This window comes from Pipistrellus hanaki (genome assembly GCF_964339955.1).
Source record: "Pipistrellus hanaki genome assembly, chromosome: 14".
In the NCBI taxonomy this organism is placed as follows: domain Eukaryota; kingdom Metazoa; phylum Chordata; class Mammalia; order Chiroptera; family Vespertilionidae; genus Pipistrellus; species Pipistrellus hanaki.
In genome coordinates this window covers 50,500,902-50,524,486 of record NC_140516.1, presented here as the reverse complement: position 1 = coordinate 50,524,486, position 23,585 = coordinate 50,500,902, and the positions used below count along the sequence as shown (strand labels likewise).

At 63.7% G+C, this 23,585-nt stretch overlaps 1 protein-coding gene across 2 annotated transcripts in view; it reads right to left on the bottom strand.

Annotated features, from left to right (window-relative positions):
* Positions 1 to 628: 628 nt before the first annotated feature.
* Positions 629 to 23,585, bottom strand: part of STK32C (serine/threonine kinase 32C) — a 36,666-nt gene continuing 13,709 nt past the window's right edge. Inside the window, exons 2-12 of one of the 2 annotated variants that reach the window (XM_084904540.1) lie at positions 9,215 to 9,270; positions 8,126 to 8,277; positions 7,458 to 7,631; positions 6,551 to 6,588; positions 6,357 to 6,446; positions 5,951 to 6,054; positions 5,321 to 5,437; positions 3,906 to 4,031; positions 3,690 to 3,821; positions 2,215 to 2,282; positions 629 to 1,230 (exon numbers count right to left, since the gene is read on the bottom strand). In XM_084904540.1, the coding sequence (XP_084760666.1) occupies positions 1,083 to 1,230; positions 2,215 to 2,282; positions 3,690 to 3,821; positions 3,906 to 4,031; positions 5,321 to 5,437; positions 5,951 to 6,054; positions 6,357 to 6,446; positions 6,551 to 6,588; positions 7,458 to 7,631; positions 8,126 to 8,277; positions 9,215 to 9,270 (1,205 nt within the window). In that variant the 3' untranslated portion in view covers positions 629 to 1,082. The remainder of the gene's footprint in view (positions 1,231 to 2,214; positions 2,283 to 3,689; positions 3,822 to 3,905; positions 4,032 to 5,320; positions 5,438 to 5,950; positions 6,055 to 6,356; positions 6,447 to 6,550; positions 6,589 to 7,457; positions 7,632 to 8,125; positions 8,278 to 9,214; positions 9,271 to 23,585) is intronic. The other variant, XR_014796820.1, reaches the window with a different exon arrangement.

Sequence of the window (23,585 nt, the reverse complement as noted above, 5' to 3'; positions counted from 1 at the left end):
CACACGCCTCCGTGCCGGCTTGCTGTCCCCGGAATCTCAGAAGCTCACACACACTCACATGTTTATACAAAACCCAGACATTCCCCGCCTTCTTGCCTCTGACATCACAGGTCTCCACCCAGAACTTTCTCTGGGGTCTGTCCCACCCACAGGGCAGCCTGCAGTGCCGCCTACCCCTGGACCCTGGCTCCCCCAGCGGTGACTGGCCCCGAGCCTCGCCTGGGCACATCAGCTGTGCTGACAACCCCCGTACCCCAGCGAGTGGGGTGGCAGGACCCTTCTGCCCTGCCCACCTCCCCCTGGCTCAGCCGGCTCCTCAGCATGGATGGCCGGGGTCCTTGTCCTTCCACAGCCCGGCCCACTGCCCAGCAGGCGCCACCCCAGAGCAGTGGGAGTGGGGTTGGGAGGGCGCTGCCCGACTCCTGGACAAATGTCCCTGAATAGCACGACCACTCGGCAGGCACAGGACGTGGGAAACGCTGAATAGGTCTGTAATCCCCAGAGGTGAAAATATGCAGAAACACCACAGAACGTGCTGGAACAGTTTGTATTTATAAAACATCCTCATCTTCCACCCATAGCCTCTCCGTGCGCCCCCGCCCCCCCCCCCCCCCCCCCCCCGCCCACGTACAAGAACCCTGGGCCTCTCCCACGCTCTGGGTAGCAAGCTCCGGTGGAGCAGCCGACGGCAGGCCAGGCCTCCGGGCCTATGGACAGTCGGGAGGTGGTGAGAGACAAGAGCGCCTGACCACCACGCGGCCCAGCCCGTGACCTGCCAGCCAGGGGTCGGAGGCCACCAGGACCACCATCACATAATCAGCCTCCGGGTGGCAGCGCACTCCTTGTCCACCACCGACCGCACTGACAGCCTCTTGTCACCATGTCCCTCCGAGAGCAGAGCCGATGGCAGCTCAGTGGTCAGGCTGTTCCCGTGGAAACAAACCGACCGGGACACGGCGGAGCCACCAGCCGGGGTCTGTGCTCGGACCAGCGGGATGCTCAGTGGGAACGTTGAGCTTGGCCTGTCCCTCTGGTGCACTGAGTCCCAGTGCAGCCTGAGTGACCTCCCGGGCCAGCGGCTCCTAGCTGCTCCCCGCCGAGGGGCAGACGGAGCCGCACGTGGGCAGGGCGGGGCTCGCGTCCTCACCGTCCGCCAAGGCCTCGCCGTCCACATCCCCGGCCTCGGGAGCGGGCAGGGCCTCCCTGGTGGGGTCCTGGCTCCTCCTCAGCCTGGGGGGAAGCACAGGGAGGGGCTTTGTGCAGCCTCGCCGGCAGCCCAGGGACAGCTGGCCTGAGCCCCCCAGAACGTGTCCCTGCCTCAGGGGCCCCGGACATGCACCAGGTGTCCGGCGTGTCCTGGACAGGCTGGCCCAGCAGGGAGCTGGTGGCATTGTGTGTGGGTCAGAGGCCTGGCGGGTTGCGGGCACTCAGCCCAACAGCACCTCTGACTATGGGCCCTGGGGATGGGAGCAGCAGGGGTGGGGAGTCAGTTCACGTCCAGACAGAAGCTGAAAGGAGGCCCCGTTTAAGTGCAAGTCCTGGGGTTAGGGGTTTTGGAGCAGGCTTTTCAAAGAGCTTGGACAAGTCCCCTTTTACCCTGGCTCTGGCCTCCAGGGTGGTGGTCAGTGTCCTAAACCAGTGCTCAGCTGTCATCCTGGTCACTGAAGCAGGACAGAGCACCGACCCATCCTGCTCCCCTTCCTGGCCGGAGCTCAGAGCCACCTCCTCCAGGAAGCCCACCGTGCCTCGCCCTGCCACTCCTTCCCCTGGGCCCAGAGCACTGGGCTTTATCCCCTCACTGTGGAGGTGTCACAGCTATTCCTGGCCTGTTGTGTCTCCCTGCCAGCCAGCCATGACCTCTCTGTCCCCCAGTCCCTGATACAGTCAGGGTGAGCTCAGTGAGTGCGTGACTGACTGAGGGGAGGCAGTGGATGTGCAGGAGCCATGCAGGCAGGAGCCACAGCCCTTGTCTGGGAAGTCCACTGAGTGTCTCCCCAGGAGCTTCCGCCACTGGCCCCAGTTCAGGACAAAGATCTGGAGGAGCCCCTCCCGCATGAGTCTGAACGTGCCCCCCCCCCCCTTCTCCCAGGGCCAATGCTCAGACCCCCCCAGGAGGATGGGGCCAGGTTTCCTGGGTTCAAGACCCGGGTGTCCCATTTCCCCAAACTCCTCTTTGCCCCCATCACCCCCTCCCTCCCCTCCACACACACTCACTTTTCTCTGTTAAAAATCACAAAGTCTTGCTGGATCGCATCGAGGCAGTCCTGAAGGTAGTCATTCTCCTGTTAGTCAGAACGAGTGCTGGGTGTCACCAGGTTATCCCCTGCCTGTCCACCCAGGCTGCCCCTCTGGCTTTCATCCAAAGCCTGGACGATCCCCCGGCAGCAGAGCACCTGGAGTTCGCACCTCGCAGGCGACTCTTAGCCAGTAACCCAAGGATTTCCTGTGCGGAATCCCAGCTCCTGCCTCAGGTGGACGCTGACATGGAAGGCAGTGTCCACATGACCAGACTGGGTGGGAAACTACACCTGGCGTGGCTCCCTCCCCTCCCCTCCCCCACTTCCTCCGGGCCACTTCTCACTGGTGCACAAAGTCCCACCTCGGGGTCCACTGTGAGGGGACCTGCCTGAGGCGGTCACCACAGGGCTGCCCGCCCTGAGAAGCAGTCTGGGGACAGGCCTTGAATGGGGTCCCGCACTGGCCAGATCAGTGAGGAGCCATCGCTGGTGCCGCGGGGAGGGTGAGGTGGGAGGTGCAGACAGCTCTGGCGTTGGGGGCAGGTGGGGAGGGAGCAGTCACATGGACAGGGGCCTGCTTGGCCATCGCTGGGCACTGGGGATGCTGTGCCAGCGCCAGGCTCAGGTCACGGTGAGAGCAGCGGGATTCCAGAGCAGCCGGACTGCCAGGCTGCGGAAGTCCCTGCACCAAAGCCGAGGCCCTGACAGGGAGGCTCTGCGCTCAGTGGATACACCTGGGCGGGCCGGCTCAGTGGGTGCCTGTGGGCACCCTGCTGCGCCTGCACAGGGGCCCTCCCCTGCTGGAGAGGTTCCCTCTCCCCCAACGTGCTGCACACAGGCAGGGCTGCACCCACGCAGAGGCCTGGGGAGTCAGTATTCGCCCCTCCCGTTGTGCCTCTGCCTCCCCTCTGAGCCTCCGAACTGCCCGTCTCCGGCAGCATGGCCGGAGCGGGGAGGTGCTGGGCGTGGGTGGGAGGCTGTGGACGGGGTGAGGCACAGGCCATACGCTGGTACAGGGGTGTCTTGCTGTGAGGGCATCCCCCCAAGACTTTGGGGCTAGTTCCCTGGCAAGAGCCCCTGGAGTGGGTTCTCATTCCACTCTAAGAAGGAAGTGAGGGCTCAGAGAGGGAAGTGAGGGGCTCAGAGAGGGAAGTGAGGGCTCAGAGAGGGAAGTGAGGGGCTCAGAGAGGAAGTGAGGGCTCAGAGAGGAAATGAGGGGCTCAAGGAGGGAAGTGAGGGGCTCAGAGGGTAAGTGAGGGGCTCAGAGGGGAAGCCAGGGGCTCAGAGGGGAAGCCAGGGGCTCAGAGAAGCTGCAGACTCGGGTGCAGAAGATGGGGCTAGGCTGGAAAGGGCGGGAGGAAGGTCCCGGGACTCTGAGGGAGGGGATCCTGGCCGGGGTCTGTGGGGATGCTGTGACACGATGGAGAGGACCGCCCCCGGCCCCGCACTCACGGACTGGGGGCTGTCCCTGCTGCTGTCCCGGGACCGGTTCTTGGCCAGCCGCTTCTTCTTCTTGTGCAGGGGCCTGGACTCCAGGATCATCTCCTCCAGCTCGAAGGTGGGGTCGCAGTGCAGGCGGCCTTTCTGTGGAGGGACAGGGCGCCGAGCTCACCCACGGGTGCCGCCAGCCACCAGGGAGCCCCTGTCTGTCTGACTCGTGCAGCTTACGTTGGGCACAAAGCCCGGCTCCACCTTCTTCTTGCTCAGGTCGTCCCACAGCACGTTGGCTAGCGACGGGGTCTCCTTCATGTCCTGGAGGCTGGAGACACGGTGCCTGGGGTTCACAGTGAGGAGCTGGAACAAGGCCCACATCAGACGGTGCCCGGCCCGTGCCCCAGGGGCCCAGGCCCCGCGCTCCCCCAGGCCGGGGCACCGGGCAGGTCTCGCCAGAAAGGAAACTCAGGGTCTCAAGGGTCAGTCAAGCATCCTGGTCAGCGCAGTAATGCGGCCAAGGGGACAATTCGGTATGCGGGTCTGGCTCAGCGCCTGGAGCCCAAGGAGGCAGAAGGCACATGGGGTCTGCGGGAGGTTCTGCTGAGATTCACCAGCAGGTGGCAGCCTCTGCCTAGCTAACTGCAGAGGACAGTAACTACCGCTATCACAGCCCCATGAGGCCCTAGGGTAGGGGTGTGTGTGTGTGTGTGTTAGGCCATGGCGTGTGCGCGCGCGCGCGTGTGTGTGTGTGTGTGTGTGTGTGTGTAGCCATGGCTTGTGTGTGTGTGTGTGTGTGTGTGTGTGTGTGTGTAGCCTGGGGCTTGGTGCAAACAAGGATCACCACTCCCCACTGGAGCTTCTGGGGGCCAAGGTCCCACTGTGAACCACCTGGGCAGGTATGGGCAGAGTTCTAGAGAGGGAAATCTAGGTTAAGAGGCTCCATTAGGGACTCAGCGAGGCCTCTAGCTGCCTGGCTACAACTCCAGGGTCAAAGGTCTCTGAGCAGGAGCCAGGGCCTGTCCAGGAGGACCCTGTAGGCCAGGACTCGGGGCCTCACAAGTCCCGCACGTTCTCCCACCCCTGATGCACCAGGGTCTTTAAAGTGAGGCTCTCCGAGGAGGCGCTGTGGGGCCCCACAGCCCAGCCCCTGCCCCGAGGGATGCACGCTGGTGGCACCACCATGGTCCCCCACGTGCCGGCAGGCTGAGGGCCCTGGGCTGCTACAGACACACTCAGGCCTTGGAGGTGCAGGGCCTCCCGGGCTCTTCTGTGCTTGCTCCCCGGGTGGCCAGGCCATTGGCAGCAGGCACTGGCTGTCCCTCCAAGAGAGGCGCAGGGGCAGAGGAGGCCAGAGTGTCGCTCGGCGGGCACCCAGTCCCCCACCCTCTCCCTCCAGCACGCACAACGCGTGACCCGCACCGGCTAACTTCCCTGCCTGCATCTGTTTGGGCCTCTGTGAGACAGACTGAAGACCAGTGTCCCGGGACCAGCTGGGGAGGGTTACATTAGTCACTGCCAGCTACTATAGAACAGAGTCGGACAGACAGGGAGCCCGCCAGACGGACACGCTGGAACCAGATGCCCCCTCGAACCAAGGCTCCATGCCACACCCCCTGTGCGCCTGGCGGGCCTGGGCTCCGGGGGCTCACCTTCCGCAGCAGGGCCACCATCTCCTTGGACCAGGAGGGGACGTACTGGACGCTCACAGTGCTGAACAGCTGCACCAGGGACTCCATGGCGTCGCTGGAGTGGATGTCGTAGGGCCTCTGGGCAGAGGAGGCAGCACTGTGCCTGTGCCTCACCGTGACCCAGAGCACCCGGCAGTACCCACCCCGGTGCAGGCACGGCCTGAGCACGGCCCCTCCCGGGAGCGGCCAGGAGGAGAAGCAGGTGCCTGGGCGAGGGACTGGCCAGAGAGGCGCTGACCAGGCCTGACGGAAGCATGTCCTTCCCAGGGCCAGATGGATGGGCCCGGGAGGGCCAGGGGGAGCTGCCTTCCTCGGAGTGGGTCCCTCGGAGTCCCTCAGTGGGGTCCCAAGGGATGGGGAAGGACAGTTCCAGGCCCGATGCCCAGAAGCCAGTGCACAGGCCCTACCATCTGCCCGGGAAACCCCAGCAACCCCCTCTAGCACCCCCTCAGGCATCGTGTGCCCACCCAGCGTGGTGGCCTCACGGACGCTGACAGAAAGGGAGCGCCTGGGTGGGGCAGCCTCTTCCCTCCCCAGGGCACCGGGGCCGCCCCTGGGGTCACCGCCGGCCTGGGGCCGAGGACTCCATACCCATCCACGCAGCAGCTCGTAGGCCATCACCCCCACTGACCACCAGTCCACCTCGAAGGAGTAGCCGGTCCCACCGTTGACGAAAGACTGGAAGATCTCCGGAGCTTTCCAGAAAGGGAGGGAGAGGCTGAGCACGCTGACCCGGCCCAGGGCTGCCACCGGAGCTGACCAGGAAGTGCCCTCAGCTGTCATCCTTCCCCACAGACCACCGGTTCAAGTCCAGGTCCCACAGCCTGCGTGCGCTCCAGCTCAGCTCACTGTCCTACCCATGACCCTCTCCTGCGGCACTGCCTTCTGCACGGAGCAGACAGCTGTTCTGTGCGTGGCTGCCTGGGCCTGTGGGGAAGGGGGCTGCCCACCAGCCACATGGGAGCCGGCGATGCAGCTGGGTGGGGGCCTCGCTCACCCATGTACGGCTTGGTGCCAGCAAGGGCGGTCGCCCTCTCCCCGTCCTTTATGATGGTGGCGATGTTGAAGTCGGTCAGGTGCGCGTGTCCTGCGAGGAGAGAGGGCAGCACCGCTGTCCAAGGGACCGGAGATGCGCCCGGGGGCGGGGGGCACTCACCCCTCACCCCTCGCTGGCCTCGCGCCCCTGCTCACCTTGCTCGTCCAGCAGAATGTTGTCGGGCTTGACGTCTCTGCAGAAAGAGCGGAAAGCGGGGGGACTTCCTCCTGCTCCTGCCCACTAACCCTGGCAGGGCTTGGGGCTCCCCCGGAGGGGCGTCCAGCCAGCAGAGGCCCAAGAGGCCCGAGATGGGCCCAGGGAAGACTGAGGGCCTAAGGCCCCCTGCCCACCTGGTGACACTCGGACGGAGCTGGGCAGACCAGCCCTCTGGTTCCTGGGGGGCTGCCTCCAGCCCCACCCTGAGGACCAGACAGAGCAGAGCAAAGCCCAGCAGTGGACACACAGGGAGCCGAAGTCCCTAGAGGACAGCAGCAGGCCCCGGGGCCCCTACCCCCCAGGCTCCCCCTCGCCCAGAGCCCCGAGCTGCACAGACAGTGGACTGGGGCCTTCGCAGGAGCAGGTAACAGAGATCTCCGGGCAGACGTGCTACAATCACAGCCATCTGACTTCATAATAAGCCACTCAGTGAGTTTTTTCTTTCCTGTCCTGGGACCGCAGCTTCACCTCCCTAGCTGCAGCTGCGCCAAGCTACTGCTGACATTCGTTTGAGTCCCCAGGGATATGGCAGATGGCCAGATGGACACAACCTGCAGTTGAACACACCAGGTAAAGGCTGCCCCAGCGTGGCCAGACCCCAGGGTCCCCGGGACCCAAGGGCTCAGTGTGCCTGGCCCAGCTGGGACTGCAGGGGTAGGATCTGCCCCCCGGTGGACATCCGATATGCAGCTGTGGGGCTGGCTTGGCGCCACACCTGGGGGCAGGTCTGCGGGCAAGTTTGGGGCAGAGCACGAAGGAGCTGTCAGGTTCCGCCGGAAGGCGGCGCCCTGCCGGTGGCGTGTCCCTGCGGCCAGGCCCGCCCGGGCCCCGCAGGTGCGCGTGTACCTGTGGATGATGTGCTGGCTGCGCAGGTAGTCCAGGGCCAGCGCCATCTCGCAGATGTACAGCCGCACGGTGTCCTCGGAGAACTGCACGTTCTGCTGCAGGTGGTAGCGCAGGTCCCCGCCCAGCAGCAGGTCCACCACCATGAACATGTCCTCCTCGTCCTGGAAGGAGTACCTGCGGGCGACAGGGGAGGCCCTGGCACATGCATGGCTGGGGGTCACCCCCTCCCAACCCCCACATTCCACAGGAGCAGCGTCCTGCCTCTTCAGCCCAGGGCCCTGGGGAACCACACCCCACCTGTGAGCGAATTAGAGGGCACCCCCCCAGGAGAAGGTGATTGGGGGCTCAGGAGCACTCCCAGGGAGGAAGGGGGTGACCTGCTGTGGACTGCAGGTCCCCACCTCCTAGGGCTGGTCTTGGAGCCCATTTTGTGAAGGAAACTCAGGCCCCCAAACTCTCCCCCACTAGCATTTTCCCGGAAACTCTGTGGGCCACAGGCCGCCTCTGTGGGAAGCCCAGGCTTCTGCAGGCGGGAGACCCTCAGGAACGCACCTGGGGCCGGGGACTGTGAGTGGCAGGGGAGAGGGAGGAGGGGCTGGGGTGCAGGGTCCCAGGGTCAGGAGAGCGGGGAGCAGCGGTGCCTCCTCCGAGGTGCGGGGCGGGCTCACCAGAGGTTCACCAGGAAGACGTGCTCGATCTCCTGCAGGATCTCCAGCTCCCGGAACACGTTCCGGACCTCGTCCCGCTCGATGCACTGCTGCTTGCTCATGTACTTCATGGCGTACATCTTCTCCGTGTCCCGCTTCTGCACGATGCACACCTGGAGGCACCGGGCGCGTCAGCACGCATCCCCCCTCCCCCCCAATTGCCATCCCGGCCCCTACGGGCTCCACCTTGAAGTGATTGGAAGTCTCTGGAGGGACACATGTGCTGTGCACAGGCGCCTGCTGAGAGCAGGCAGGACCCAGCCCGGAGCAGGCAGGGAGGCCCGGTGTCTGCATCCCACACCATCCCCAACCCCAGCCCCACCTTCCCAGGGCTCAGAGCAGCAGAAGACTTGGAAAGTTGCTGGGGAACGAAGGAGAGGACCCCTTAGCCAGAGCCCCGCACCCAAGAAGCCCCTGTGCATGAGGAGCTATTTTCAAATCCCCACCCTCCCAGAGTGGCAATCCCCGCCCAGCTCTTAGGTCCCCTGCGGCGCTGCCCTGCAGTGCCAATCAGCAGTCCTGGCACTGCTCACACGATTGGTTGGTAGAGAGGATCAGGGTGAGGTGAGGACTGTGAGAAATGGGCGGGGCTCCCTCGTGGCCAAGGAAATTCCATCAGATCAGAGACAAAGGCCTCCAACGGAAGTAGGATTAATGCATAGCCAGCGCTGTGCCCCCCATTCGAGTCATGGGGAGACCTCGCAAGGAGAGGTAGCCCAGAGCCATTTCTAAGGGTCCCCACAGCCTTCGGTCTCCAGGTCTTCAAGGAGCAGGAGCCAAGGGAAGTGGAAGATTCTGGAACTGGAGGTCCCAGGTGCCTCACCCAAAGGCAGGTGGTCTGGAACTGACTGGATGTCTCAGCGGGCACCAGTGTCTCCGGCCAAACCTGCTGGATCCCGCCCTTTGGGGAAACCCCCCTCCGCTGGCCTAGGAGAGCATCCTGGGAAACAAAGGGGCTCTCTCCCGGAGATGTTCATCACCGTGTCATGTACAGCAAGGCTTTCCGGCCACCTCGCGTCCGACCACCCGGCCTCCGCAGGCCCCGCTCACCTTGCCGAAGCTGCCCTTGCCGATGGCCCGCAGGATCTGGAAGTGGTCGAAGGTCACTGTGGGAAGAGCAGAGGGAGGCCAGGTGAGGGATGCCCGGTGAGGTGCATGGCAAGAAGGCCCTGTGCCACCACCAGCCGCTGGACCGCCCCCCCGCTCAGCCGTGGGCGTCATCGTGGCGCCGGCTGGAGGCTGGCCTCAGGCTCCTGGCAAAGTGTGGAGGGCTCAACCTGAGGCAGAGGGGTGGGCCCCAGGGGGACCGTGGAGCCCCCTCTTCCAGAGCTCGTGGCAGGGCAAGGCTGGGCTGCCCCACCTACAGACGGAATGGCGTGAACCTCTGTGCCCAGTGGCCCCGGTGAAGGCTGCTCCCAACCAAAGAAGACCCACAAAGAGGAGGGCCTGGACTCTCAGGGCAGCCCCGAGCCTCCGAGGCAGGACACCTACCCTCCTGCTGAGTGTCCTGGGGGCGTCTGCCCCGAGGGGTCACCGGATGCGCTGGAGGGAGCCTGGCCCCACCTCAGGGTTAGTCACTGGGACGCGCCTGTCCGAGGGCGGCCCACAGGCCCAGGAGAACCCACAGGAGTTGTTATTTCTGCCGATGTTCTGGGCAGTGGGCCCCTCCTGGAGAAAGGGGTCCGTGGAAATCACAGCAAGGCGCCCACGAGGTTTCCCCGTGGCGTGGACAGGGGCTGAAACGTGCTCTCAGGCTCCCAATTCTGTTCAGAACCAGACACCTCCTGACACAGGAGACGGGTTCCTCAACTGCACAGGCTTCTGCCCTTCGCTACCTCTCAGCCCCCCAGACAGGGAGCCGGCTCTGCCCAGGGCCCAGGCCAGCCTGGCTGTGCCCCAGGTCCCCACCCTGTGGGTCTCTTCCCGCCCAGGTCTCTACCCCCCACACCCAGACTGTGAGCATTCCCGTGGACGCAAAGCCTCAGGTCCAAGCCCCAAGCCCACAAGCAAACCCTTTACTCCCTCCCCTACCCCCATGTCCTGGGGGCCTCTGCCCTTTTGCCCTCTCGCCCCCTGACCCTCCACCATCCCAGCCAGGCCCACGGCCTCACCGGGCCCTGCTGTCCTGCAGGGGGCACCAGGAGGCCTCTGAACCCTGAGGTCCTCCAGCACCCACGCCTGTCAGGGAAGGGGCCGCTTCTCCTGGCCGCTTGGGGCTGACCTTGGTGCTGGACAGAGGGCTCTGGCCACAGGTCTGTTTGGGAGCGAGCCTAGGTGAGGCTGCAGGAACCTCAGGCGAGGCCTGTCACCGACCCTGGGCGGGGGAGTCCGGGAGGGGACACGCGAGTGTGGGCACAGACGCTCAGCCAGCACACGGCTCCCACATCTGGTGCCGGGAGGGGGTTGCTACTTTTTACAAGGCCTCGGGGAGTCGTTTGGGGAGCTGACATTTGGGCAGAGAGATGAGGCTGTGAGACAGAGACCCTGCTCTGGGGCTGACCTGACCAGCTGCTGAATCCTTATGTGCAGCGCCTGCTGCTGTGTGATGCTGGAGGCGCGCCTCCAAAATTGCAGGGTGGGTGAAAGGAAGCGGTGATCCAACCCAACAGTCCCGCCTGCTCCTCCCCTCCCCCCGCAACACACCACACACACACACACACACACACACACACACACACACACACACTCCTGGGTGCCTGCCAGGAGCCGGAGCAGCAGGAAGCCTGTCTGTGCGTCCGGGTGTCCTGCCTGCAGGGCGATGGCGCAGCCGGCGCTCAGCCTCCAGGGACCCTCAGCTGCGTGGCCTCGTGGGCACGGCTCAGGGCCTCCTGGGGCAGATGAACACAAACCCAGCCGCTCAGGAACCTTTCCTCTTCCGGGAAGGCTTTTATCTCTCGGAGTTGGAAGCACAGTATCGCCATGGAAGTGGGTCATGCGGAGGCAGCCGAGCGGCGAGTTTTGCTTCTCTCTCCCCAGGGCTGACACGCCGCCCGGCCCCGCAGACCCGGCCACGTCCTTCTGCGGGCTGGGGTCCGGCTCTGGGTCCCTGGACTGAGCCCCTCATCCTGGAGCCACCTCCTCACGACCTGTCTGAGCGCTCGGTCCAAAGCCCAGCACAGCCCTGAAGGGGACATAGAACCGTGTTCTGGAGTGTGCCGCCCCGGCTCCAGAGCCAGCCCCCAGGAGAGGCCCGGAGCTCTTTCCGGGTGGGGCCAGGGCTCCCCGGACGAACAGACCCTTCCCGGAGGCTGTGCCGCGGGCGGCCCTGCTGTGACCCCGGAGCCCTGGCCCTGTCACCGGGCGCTCCATGTGGGCTGTGTCGTGGGTCCCGCCATCTCAGGCTCAGGGTAAAGGTGGGCTGGAGGGAGAGGGGAGGGGAGGGGTCGAAGCAGGTCAAGGTCGGCCTGGGTACCACAAAACCCAGGGGAAATGTGGGGAACGTCTGAGCACTTCCCCCCCGAAAAACAGAGCGGCGACTCGTCCTTCCTCGGTGCCCGCGTCGGCCTGCATCCCGCCTGAAGTCCAGCGCCCAGCGCTCCGACAGCTAGAGGCCCAGGGAGGCGCGGCAGAGAGCGGTCCCCTCACAAGCCAGGCTTTTCTCAAAACGGGCAAAAAGCTGCCCCAGCGAGGAGAGCCAGAGGGAAGACGGCCGGGAGGGTAAAAATAGAGCTGCTGCGGAGTGGTGAGTCACCGCTGCTGTTCCCCGTGACACAATGAGGGCTCCCCGACAGGCCTGGAGGCCCACCTGCTGCTGCTCCCTCCCCAGGGCTTCATGGCCTCAGAGCCTGGGAAGTGGGGCCCCAGGCATTCTGCAGGAGCCTGAGGGGGGTGAGCTGCCCGCTGCCACGGGGCAGGTCCTAGGCACGGCTGGACCCCAACCCGCCCGACCTTTCCCTCCCTGCCTGTCTCCCCCACCTCACCCCATCACCTAGGAGAGGCCCAGCCCCCAGAGCATCGCCGGGAGACCCAGCCCCCCAGTCCCCGGGAGGAAGCCGTAATAAATCACAGGTGGCAAGCCACGTCTGATGACCCAGAAAACTCTGGAAGAGAGTCGGCGCCTGGCCCTGGCCTGCCCTCTGCACAGCTTGTGGTCGGTCCTGCCTGGGCTCCTCAAAGGCAGCACAGGGCCCACGCCACCTCCTTGGGGCGCACAGGCCAGCCCCCGTGTCAACAGGACACCTGCGCGCAGAGGGGAGGTCACCAGAGGGTCTCCTCAAAGACACGCCAGGGCCCTGACTGCTCACCGCCTGTCCTCGGAGGAGGCCTCATGTCCTTACCGCGTCTCCTTCTCAGGGCAGTGCAGCGAGGGGTGAACGCGCCCACTTTACAGATGAGAAAACTGAGAGTCCGGCACAGGCTCGGTAAAGGACTTCGGGACCCTCGAGGCAGAGGAGAGGATGGAGTTCTCCCGAGCTTCAATCCCCTCCTAGGGACCTTCACCCAGGGCTTCCCTGGCCCCTGATGATGCCTTGAGACGCCCCCCCCCCCCCCCCCGGGGCAAGAAGGTCAAATGTCAAAGTGCTCAAGGTCGCTGTGGGGAGCCCAGCTGTGGATCCAACAGGGTAAGATTCACTTGCCAGGAAGTGAGAGAGAGAGTGGGCTCCGGAGAACTGGCAGTTCCCGGGGGAGGGGGCTGGGGGGGCAGAGAGGGGGGCGGTGTCAGCTACCCCAGCCCCTCCAGAGAGCTGGGTGCTGGTGGGAGCACAGCGCCCTCGCCCCCTGTTTTCAGGCTCCTGGGCACAGCCCTGTGGGCCCCCACATCGGTCAGGCAGGCTTCTGGGCACAGGGGTTCGAGCGGGCTCAGCAGGTTGGAAAGGCTCCAAGTGAGTGTCACGTGAGCATCACACCCTGTGAGCAGGGCGGGGGGAGGGGGGCCCCAGGCTCGGAACAAGGCCTTTCAGGCAGCCCGGGCCTGGGGTGAGGCAGGGTGGGGAGCTGTGGGGCAGGCGAGAGGAGCACAGCGGAGTCTCTGCCTCCCGTCCCTGTGCAGCGCGTGGGCAGCGAGGACGGGCGAGGTGAAGGCAGCAGCGCCAGGCCCCCCCCTCCCGCCGCTCGGAGAGCCGCAGGGAGGCCGGCGGCGGAGCCCACGTGGGAGCGGCTGGTGCGGAGACTGCTCGTCAGCAGTGACCTGAGCCACCCTCACGGCCGTGCTCAGCCGGGACCAGCCCGGCGAATGCAGAATCGCTGATCTCTGCTCCCCGTCCCAGCAGCTGTGCGCACAGAACGTCACCTGTTCGGGCCTTCCAGCCCCCCAGCCTTCCCGGCCCTTCTCCCCACACGGCTTCCCCGGCCCCCTCTCCCCACACGGCTTCCCCGGCCCCCTCTCCCCACACGGCTTCCCCGGCCCCCTCTCCCCACACGGCTTCCCCGGCCCCTTCTCCCCACACGGCTTCCCCGGCCCCTTCTCCCCACACGGCTTCCCTGGCCCCCTCTCCCCACACGGCTTCCCCGGCCCCCTCTCCCCACACGGCTTCTCTGGCCCCCTCTCCCCACTCGGCTTCCCTGGCCAGTGTGAATGCACCGCGGGTCAGTGTGCGCAGAGCCAATCAGCCACACCAGGGGGCCGTGCACCCCTTTGGAAGCGGGGTGCCGAGGGCAGGTCCTGGTCTCCTTTTAGGTCCCTTAAAGCCTGACCAGGAGGGGAGAATTTACACAGCACAGGATTCACTTCTATTCTGGAGCCCAGTGTGCGTGCCCGTGCTGTGTATACCTGGGTGCAGCTGCTTATGTTGTGCCCGTGCCTGTGTGTGCGTGTGGGTGCGGCTCTCTGTGCATGCAGGTGCCTGTATCTGTGTGCGGGGTGCATGCTCAGTGGTGGGGCATGGGGCCTGCACACGGTCTGTCTGAGTGGGCGCACTCGCTGCCCAGCCGCAGGCCTGGCAGACGCATCCCACCTGGAGCCTTTACACTTCGCTGGGATCCGGCAGTGTCTGAGCCGTGGGAAGAAATGTGGCCTTTGGATGCTGCTCACTGAGCCCTGTGTGTGTGTGTGTGTGTGTGTGTGTGTGTGTGAGAGAGAGAGAGAGAGAGAGGGAAAGAGAGAGAGAGAGAGGGGGAGGGAGAGGGAGGGAGACAGGCAGGCCTCCAGCTGCTGCGGGGGCAGGGAGGGTGTTTGGGAAAAACGTGTGGAGGCTGCAGCATGGGGCCTCACAGCCACTTATCACCCCCACTGCCCGCTAAGCGCCACCTCCTCATGCATATGCCGGGGCCTCTGGCTGCCGGCTGACTTCTCCCAAAGGCGTGAAGGCCGCCCCTTAGCTAAGGAGAGCCAGTATCTCTGCCATGTGTCAGCTCACCAATCAGGAGCCCCAGACCCCGGCTGGCACCATGCCCCTCTGCCAGGGAGCACCCCTCTGCCAGGGAGCATCCCTCTGCCAGGGAGCACCCCTCTGCCAGGGAGCACCCCTCTGCCAGGGAGCACCCTCTACCAGGGAGCACCCCTCTGCCAGGGAGCACCCTCTACCAGGGAGCACCCCTCTGCCAGGGAGCACCCTCTACCAGGGAGCACCCCTCTGCCAGGGAGCACCCTCTACCAGGGAGCACCCCTCTGCCAGGGAGCACCCCGCTGCCAGGGAGCACCCCTCTGCCAGGGAGCACCCCGCTGCCAGGGAGCACCCTCTACCAGGGAGCACCCCTCTGCCAGGGAGCACCCTCTACCAGGGAGCACCCCTCTGCCAGGGAGCACCCCGCTGCCAGGGAGCACCCCTCTGCCAGGGAGCACCCCGCTGCCAGGGAGCACCCCTCCGCCAGGGAGCACCCTCTACCAGGGAGCACCCCTCTGCCAGGGAGCACCCCTCTGCCAGGGAGCACCCCGCTGCCAGGGAGCACCCCTCTGCCAGGGAGCGCCCCTCGTCTCCCCTTGCAGAGGTAGGGGTGCCAGCCCGCACACCGAGCGTTCACCATCACTGACGTCCTAAGTATCCATGGAAGCCTCACCAAGGCCCGCTGCTGTCCGCTCCGGCCCCCAGGCTCCAGACAAATCAATGGGACGTTCCTGTGCCCACCAGGGCCTCACCCGCAGCGCAGCCTCCACCAGGAGCCACTGCTGGTCCCGAAAGGGGCTCCGAGGGCCAGGCTCAGAGACAGTGCCTGGAAATCCACGTTGGGGTGACTGCGGTGATGTCTGGGGGGGCAGCAATGTGCCCATGCAGCCCGCACCCTCCCCCTCTCCCCCTCCCAGGGCGGGCCTGTGAGCGAGTGAGGAGCGAATGAGTGAGGGGTAAAGGGCAGATGGAAAGCCCCCCCGCCCCACCCCTGCACCACCTAGCCCCCCGCCCATTGGGCTTCCCCCTCCCAGCAGACTCCTCCCGGGCGCTGGGCCTCAGTCCCTTGGCTGTTGAGACTGAGATGCTGAGAACGAGGAATGAGTCTGACGTTTGGAAGGATGTTCTGGCTGGAACCAGGGTCCACGCAGAGAGTGGCGTCAGTCTCCAAGCCCGAGGGGTCATCAGGCCCGAGGGGCCAGAGGACAGCAGAGGTGGGAGACATGGTGGCTGAGACCCCATAACCCGGCACTGCCCCCCTTTCCCCAACACTCTCCCCTCCCCAGCTCAGAGGAGCCTGCCCAGTCTAACAGAACCCACCCCACCCCTGGGTTCTCCGATGCTGCCAGGCTGGGACTCAGGGGAGAGGAGACTCCGGTGGTCCCAGCGCCCCAGGCAGAGGGACGGGCGGGCTGACAGCGATGCAGTCTGAGTCACCCGCGGCAGCTGCCCGGGTCCCGTCGGCATCTGGGTAAAGAGGAGCCAGGCGGGCAGTCAGGAAAGCTCACTCTTTTAAATGCTCCCTCACAGCGAGCGCGTGGTTTCATTCCAGACCTTTTCTTGGAAAAGACCTGCATGTGTTTTTTAATGGAAAGTCGATACTGAGAGATCGATGCATCGCGCCCAGCTGCTGGCTCTGCAGGAAGTGCGTGCTGACGAGCCCCTCCCAGGCTGAGGAGGCCGCCCCTCCACTGACATCTGCCCGAGGCCCGGGAGCCTGATGGCGCCTGGCCACAGAGCCCCTGTCCCTGCCCGCAGCCGCAGGAGCCTCCCCCGCCCTCACCGCCCAGGCAGCTGCACCTCAGAGGAAGGAAGTCAGAGGGGACAGCCATGACAGGGACCCTAGGAGATCAGCCCACGACCCCCAACCCCAGAGGGCCCAGCCGCTAACACACAGGGCCCAGTCCGACACCTCACAGCCGCCCCTCCCCTCCTGAGAACGGTTGTCACTGAACAGCCTGCCAGCCATCAGGGCAGGTCCAGCTGCTGGGCGATGCCGGCCTCCACGGGGGGGGCCCCATCCGCTCACACAGTCCTTGGGGTGGGGCTGGGGTGCTGAGCCCGTGGGAAAAACCGGGTGCCCGGCGGGAAGAAGGAGGTGAGCTGGGCTCCTGTGAAAGGGGCCCGGGGCACGGGGGACTCGCCCCCTGCCCTTTGAGGGAGCCGTGGCCTGTCCTGGCTCTGCAGAGTCCGGACGTGGTGCCATGAACCAATGATACGGATGGGGCCGTGGATGGGGACCCGAACACCGAGAAAGCCCATGGCAGCCATGATTTCCCTCCGAAATCACAGCGGGTCCGCACGTCCCTCCTCTGTTTCCACCTCCCATTGCTCAGACACATTTCCTTCCACAGCCAGATACCATGGCATCACCCAACGACCGACCGTGAGGCCAGTGGCCAGCGCCCCGATGTGAGCTCCGCCCCTCCCCCTGGAGGGCTGGGCTCTGGGTCACCTACTCCCTGCAGCCTCTCCTCTGGGGCTCAGGCAGTCCAGTCCCTTCCCCCCGAAGTCCCTCCGATGAGCCCGTCCGTGAGAGACACGCCGGCTCCCAGCCACAGTTTCCCCTCCTCGCCGGCACCTCCTGAGGAAGGAGCCTTCTGAGGGAAAGAGCATTCGCAGGGACGCCCGGCCTCTGGAGCGCTCGCCCCAGCCCCCCTGGGCCGGCAGCCTCCCTCTCCGGTGGCGGGAAGCAGCTGGGAGGGACCTGGGAGCCGCAGGAGCCAGGACGCCGCCCTGCAGCCCCGCCAGCTCCCGAGGCCTGGCTCAGACCTTCGCTCGGGTCTGAACAGTTTCTCTGATGGATGATGTTCTGGTCGCTGGTTTTTCCAGTTCACGGAAGACTGGGCGGCAGATGCTCTGCTGGGAAACAGCACAGACAGCAGGAAAAATGTCCAGGGGAGGATTCAAAAGGGAGAGTTTTAAGGAGAGCCATGCGGTGCCAAGAAGCTGAGGGTTGGCCCGTGTTGGCACCCACCAGCCTGTCCCAGCCCTCTGGGTGTCAGCCAGCAGGGGACGGGGACCTCCAGCTGCGCTGGTTCCACGGGGCCCTGCGTGCTCTCTGAGAACGCCACTCACAAAGCGCGCGTGTTCCTACTCCTGGCTCGGTTTCCTGGGCGACCCAGGCAGGCCCCATCCCCGCGGTGCAGAGCAAGCATGCCCGTCTCCAGGGTAACCGCGGAGATGCCGGCTCCCTCCTGCAGCGCTGACCTATCCTCCTGGGAACCCGGCGGGTCTCTTTTAGGCCAAAATGAATAGAACTGGGGAAAGGCCTTAGCTGGAGGCGGAGCCTAAGACTCCTGTTCTCTGTTCGTGTTTCTAAAAATAGAAGTCAGGAGGCCCGAGCAGCCAAGAAGTCCGCATTCCCGCGGGAGCCCGGGTCTGTGGTTTCCAGGAGGAGCGCCTTGGCTAGGATACAAAACCGCGGGATGCTGCGACAGGGTGGCCAGGCCTGCCCGCGCTCCCCGCAGCCGCGGGGAGGGAGCCGGGCTGACCCCGCGCCCAGAGGCTGGAGCACAGACAGCCGTGGTCACAGACCTCCAGGCCAGCCCCGCCGTTCCCCGTTCCCTGTTCCCCCTGCAGGCAGGAGGCCGGGCTGGGGGCTCGCTCTGGGCCTTCGGGACCTTGGAGTCTGACCTCTCCTGCGACCTGAGCAGGTTTCTTCTGAGGAGGAGGAGACCTCGGAGCTTCAAGAACCAGCCCAGCCCAAACCGGTTTGGCTCAGTGGATAGAGCATCTGTCTGAAGACTGAAAGGTCCCAAGTTTTTTTTTTTTTGTTTGTTTGTTTGTTTTTTAAATATATTTTATTGATTTTTTACAGAGAGAAAGGGAGAGAGATAGAAAGCTAGAAATGTCGATGAGAGAGAAACATCGACCAGCTGCCTCCTGCCCATCCCCTACCGGGGATGTGCCCGCAACCAATATACATGCCCTTGACCGGAATCGAACCCGGGACCCTTCAGTCCGCAGACCGATGCTCTATCACTGAGCCAAACCGGCTTCGGCTGAAAGGTCCCAAGTTTGATTCTGGTCAAGGGCATGTACCTTGGTTGCGGGCACATCTCCGGTAGGGGGTGTGCAGGAGGCAGCTGATCGATGTCTCTCTCTCTCATCTATGTTTCTAGCTCTTCTATCCCTCTCCCTTCCTCTCTGTGAAAAATCAATAAAATATATTTAAAAACAGAACCAGCCCAGCTTCCAGCCACGGCCTCCGCTGGGCGGCAAAGAGGGGTCACAGAGAACTGGGTGGCCAGCTGGCCTGCGGACTCCGGGCCTCTCACACATACAATGAATCCACGGGAGTTCTTAAAATATGGGTGACGGTGAATTTATTTGTAATTCTGGAACAAGGGGCGCCTTTCCAAGTAGGAAACAAATCTCTGAAGCCCCCAAGGAAGGTCTCTGTCAGAGGGTGGCTGTCACCCTATAAAAAGTATACAACGTTCACACAGAGAAAAGATAATTAAAAAAAAATCAAAATACTACACACTGGGAAAAGGTATTTGCAATAAATATGACAAATGAGGGTGCACTTCCTTTCGTTACAAGAAACCTGTACACGTCGGCGAGCACGCCAACACCGCAGGCAAGGCAGGGCGGGTCACACGCGTCAATAAGTCAGACGTGACACCGTGCCGCCTCCCTCCCACGCGCAGCTGCCATTCGCCGTGACAGGGAGACGCCAGCGTGACTCTGTGAAGTGAAAGGCTGGTTCCACGCCATGCGGGGGCGGGCACGGGGCAGTGCGGGGCCGGGCCCGCCGGAGCGCCAGCACCAGCCGCCGGCGGCCAGGGGCGCCGCTCCGTAGGGCGATGGTGCCGCTGCCGGGAAGCTCCACCATCGGTATGCACACAAGATTCATCAAGATCGATGCGAGGTGAAGCTCACGGCCTATAATTCAAAATCCAAACAGTCCTAAGACAGCCCAGGGGAGCGGGACGAGGGGCTGGTCGCATCACCCTGCTCCTGCTGTAAGATGGACATTGAACGCCAGAGAGATTGATGTGCCAACAGGAAAACGCCCCAAAGAGGCTCTTGTCAGAGTGGGAATAACCTGTGTGTGGAGATCCCTGTTGTGTAGATAAGAGGCTGCATGGGAAGCACATGTGTGGACACGGTACACACACGTGTGATGGGCCCTCATGTTCCACTGTCTGCTGCTCCGACTATTCTAACGTTGTCACGATTCCTTTTGTATGCCAACAGGGATCACCTGGGCGTGAGATGAAGGGCCAGTTTCTGTCTACTTCCTATTCTTCTCTATTTTAAAAAAGCCTCTTCAATGAGATATAAACGTAGACAGCCCGTGGCTCCCAACTGACGCTGCAGACCTCCTCCTCTGGGTAAAAGAAACCCATTTTCCGGCTCTTGTCCTAATGGGCCTGGACCAATGTTTCTCCAGCTTACCATGAATGGCTTTTTTATTTTCTTAAATATATTTTTATTGATTTCAGAGAGGAAGGAAGAGGGAGAGAGAGACAGAAACATCAATGACAAGAGAGAATCATGGATCAGCTGTTGGGGATCGAGACCGCAACCCAGGCCTGTGCTCTGACTGGGCAATGCACCGTGACCTCCTGGTTCATAGGTCGATGCTCAACCACTGTGCCACACCGGCCGGGCATGCATGGCTTTAAAACTATGTATATCCTCATGTCGCCCCCAAGGACGTGGTCCCGGAGCTCAGCCTGGAAGGGCCTCAAACACTGTCTAGGAAACGGAAATGTCACTGAGAACGTGGCTCCAGGAAGATGACGGCTGCAGACGGGAAGTTCCCACTTTGCAGCCGGCGAGATGGTTTTTGTGGGCCAGTGAAAGGCTTTTGGGAAGCCCTTCAGACCTGGCGCAGGGAGCAGAGACACCCCCGGACCTCGAGGGAGTCTGAGATGTCAGGGCTCCTCCCACACGAGCAGTTCAGCCCCGGGAGGCAGGAGGTGGTCTGAGCTCTGAGCTCTGAGCAGGGGCTGGAGGATGGAGCCTCCTCCCTGCCCAGGAGGAATCGTGCTTCCAGGAGAAGGTTGTTCCCACCTCCACCGGCACCCCTTCCCCCAGCCCTGAGCGGGAGATCCGTGCTCTGGGCCCACGCTCGCCTTCCCTGCGGGCCGCGGCTCAGCCACCGTCCACCCACCCGCAGGGCCGCCAGCGTGGGCGGCGGGAGGCGCTGACACGCAGCACTGCACCCGCCGGGCTCAGGAGGAGGGGGGCTGCGCTCAGAACACCCGGAGCACCGCTTGGAGGAGCCATGTTCGCTGCTCCCTCTGGGCTTCGCAGAACCACCCGCCCAGGAGCTCCAGGGAAAGGCGGACGCATGCCATCCCCTCCCCGGCCACGTGTCCCCGGGCTGAGCCAGGCCACCCGCCAGGACAGAAAGGCTCCGTGTCACCTTCCCCAGGTGCCTGGCCCCACAGCCTCCAAACAGAGCCCAGTCCCCCCTCTCCAAACAGAGCCCACGGTCCCCCCTCTCCAAACAGAGCCCAGTCCCCCCTCTCCAAACAGAGCCCAGTCCCCCCTCTCCAAACAGAGCCCAGTCCCCCCTCTCCAAACAGAGTCCACGGTCCCCCCTCTCCAAACAGAGCCCACGGTCCCCCCTCTCCAAACAGAGCCCAGTCCCCCCTCTCCAAACAGAGCCCACGGTCCCCCCTCTCCAAACAGAGCCCAGTCCCCCCTCTCCAAACAGAGCCCAGTCCCCCCTCTCCAAACAGAGCCCAGTCCCCCCTCTCCAAACAGAGCCCACGGTCCCCTCTCTCCAAACAGAGCCCAGTCCCCCCTCTCTGAGCGGCCTCCTGGCATTTCCTCCCGGGAGGGCAGCGGCCCAGCCGGCACCTGCCTCCGGCCTGAGCTGCCCACTGACCAGAGGGCCACCGGCTTTGCCGTCGAGTCCCCACGGAAGGAAGCGGTCTGCGATCGTCAGGCAAAGGCAGCACAGAGCACCCTGGTCGCGCTCCCCCGGGGGACCAGGGCCATCGGTTCATGTCCTGGCCCGGCCGCCACCTTCTGGGCTCAGAGCCCGTGGAGGGCGTCCGGGTGTCCCGTTTGTCCCCAGAGGGCAGGGAGGGAGGGTGCTCCTGGGACAGGCCCAGGATGGGCATCGGGAGCACCCTCTGTCTGGTCTGTCCAGGGGAGGAGGGCGAGTCATCTTCAGCCCCTGTGCCTCCTCCGCTCAGGGCTGAGGTCTGAAGGGGCCGGCCCTGCGCTGGGTTCGCTGGGCCCAGGGACCCCACGTCCTCTGCTCCCCCACAGGGGACACTGCCTCGGACACCCCACCAGGGGGGAAGGGTGAGGCCTGGCAGCACAGGTGGGTGCCGCGGGGTGGGGCGGGCGGGGCGGGCCTCTGGGATAGGCCGCACCTGGTCCTCTCAGCCGGGCTCCGTGCTCATTGCCTAGCCGAGGAGGCAGCCGGGAAGGCCTTCCCTTCGCCCAGGCGGGGTGACCGCGGGCCAGCGGCCTCGGGACAAAGGTAAGCCAGAGGGGACACTGGAAGGGACAGAGCAGACGGGACAGCAGGTGCTGCCAGAAAATAGGCTGGCACATCGGAGGCTGAGCAGGCGCTGGCGTCTGGGGTGGGGTGGGGGGAGGGCTCCCTCTGGGACACGCGTTCACCCAGGGCACGGGCCCTGCTGGGCGGGCCGGCTCCGGGCCGTGGGGAGGACCTGCCCTCCAGAAGGGGCGCCGTGCTCCGTGGGTGCAGAGGGGGCAGGCAAGGGCGCAGCGTTCACAGATCGGGGCGGGGTGGGCGGGAATGGGAGCGGGAGCCCAGCGGGCCAATGCCTGCGGCGAGGCAGAGCCGAGGCCACTGGAGGGAGAGGGCGACCTGGGGGCTCTCGGGAGGTGCTGCGTGAGGAAGTGCATGGCTGAGGCTGAGGGGGCTGCCTGGCTCTGCCGCAGGGTGACTGTGAAACCATCAGCTGTCGCCGCCCACCTCCCCGCCCCACGGCCCAGATGGCTCCCACTCTCCCCACACTCTGCGGGAGCCCACTCCCAGACTGCTCCTCGGTCTGCCAGGCCCCGCCCCCCCACACCTTCCCCACCACAGCCACAGCCGAAGGACAAGGGGGCTCAGAGGTGACGGAGGAGCCCAGACAGAACAGCACCCCTGCCCAGGAGGCTGCAGAATGGGGTCTCCCTGGCACAGATTCTCCAAAATCCAGGACTTGCTGCTGAGGCCCTGGCCAGGGAGCTCAGCAGGTTAGAGCATCATCCCGATATGCCAAGGTTGCAGGACAGGACACATAAGAATCAACCCAATGAATGCATAAATAAGTGGAGCAACAAATATCTCCGTCTCTGTGTCTCCTTACTCTCTCCCAAATCAATAAATAACTAAAAACAAACAAACAACAGATGGGAAATAAAAAGAATTATTTTTTTATTTAATTCAAGATTGCAGACTCAAACACATCAATATGCAATTGACCATCCAATTAAAAAGCAGACATTTTCATACAAAAAATAAATAAATAAAAATTAAAAAAACAAACAAACAGATATTTTCAGACTGGACTTAAAAAAAAAAAAAAGCCACACTCAACTCTACATGCTGCTTACGAAAGACCTACTTCCCATAAAGGTACAGATGGGGTGAAAATAAATAAGTCTTTACTCGGTAGATACGAACTGAGAGAAAGATAAGTGGCCAAATGAATATCAAATGGAGTTTAAGGCAAGGAGTATCCCCCGTGATAAAGAGGGACGTTTCATTGTGATAAGAGGATGCGAAGACCTCACCACTCCATGGGAGCCAGCCGGGAGCAGGCGAGGCGCGGGAGGCGCAGCGAGACAGAAGGAAAGGGAGAGACGGACTGACCCGGAGGGCTGGGCCATCCTCTCCTTGCCATCACGGACAAGAAAAAGAGAGAAAACACAAAATTCTGCTCTACAAGGGAGGCGTCCCTACACACGTTACCAAGAAAATACCCACTCAACAGCTTCCATGAAATGAACAAGTTCCATTCCGAAAAGACAACTAACCAACGGGAACATGAGAATACCGGAAACCCTGAGTCCCCATATCTATTAAGGAAACCGAATGTGTGTTCAAACCTCTCACAGAAATTCCAGGCTCCCATGCCCTCACCCGGGAACCCCAGCAAGCATGTCATGGAGAAAGTACCCCCGCCTCACCCCGGCTTTCTCAGAAAACACAGGAGGAGCAGCCAGCA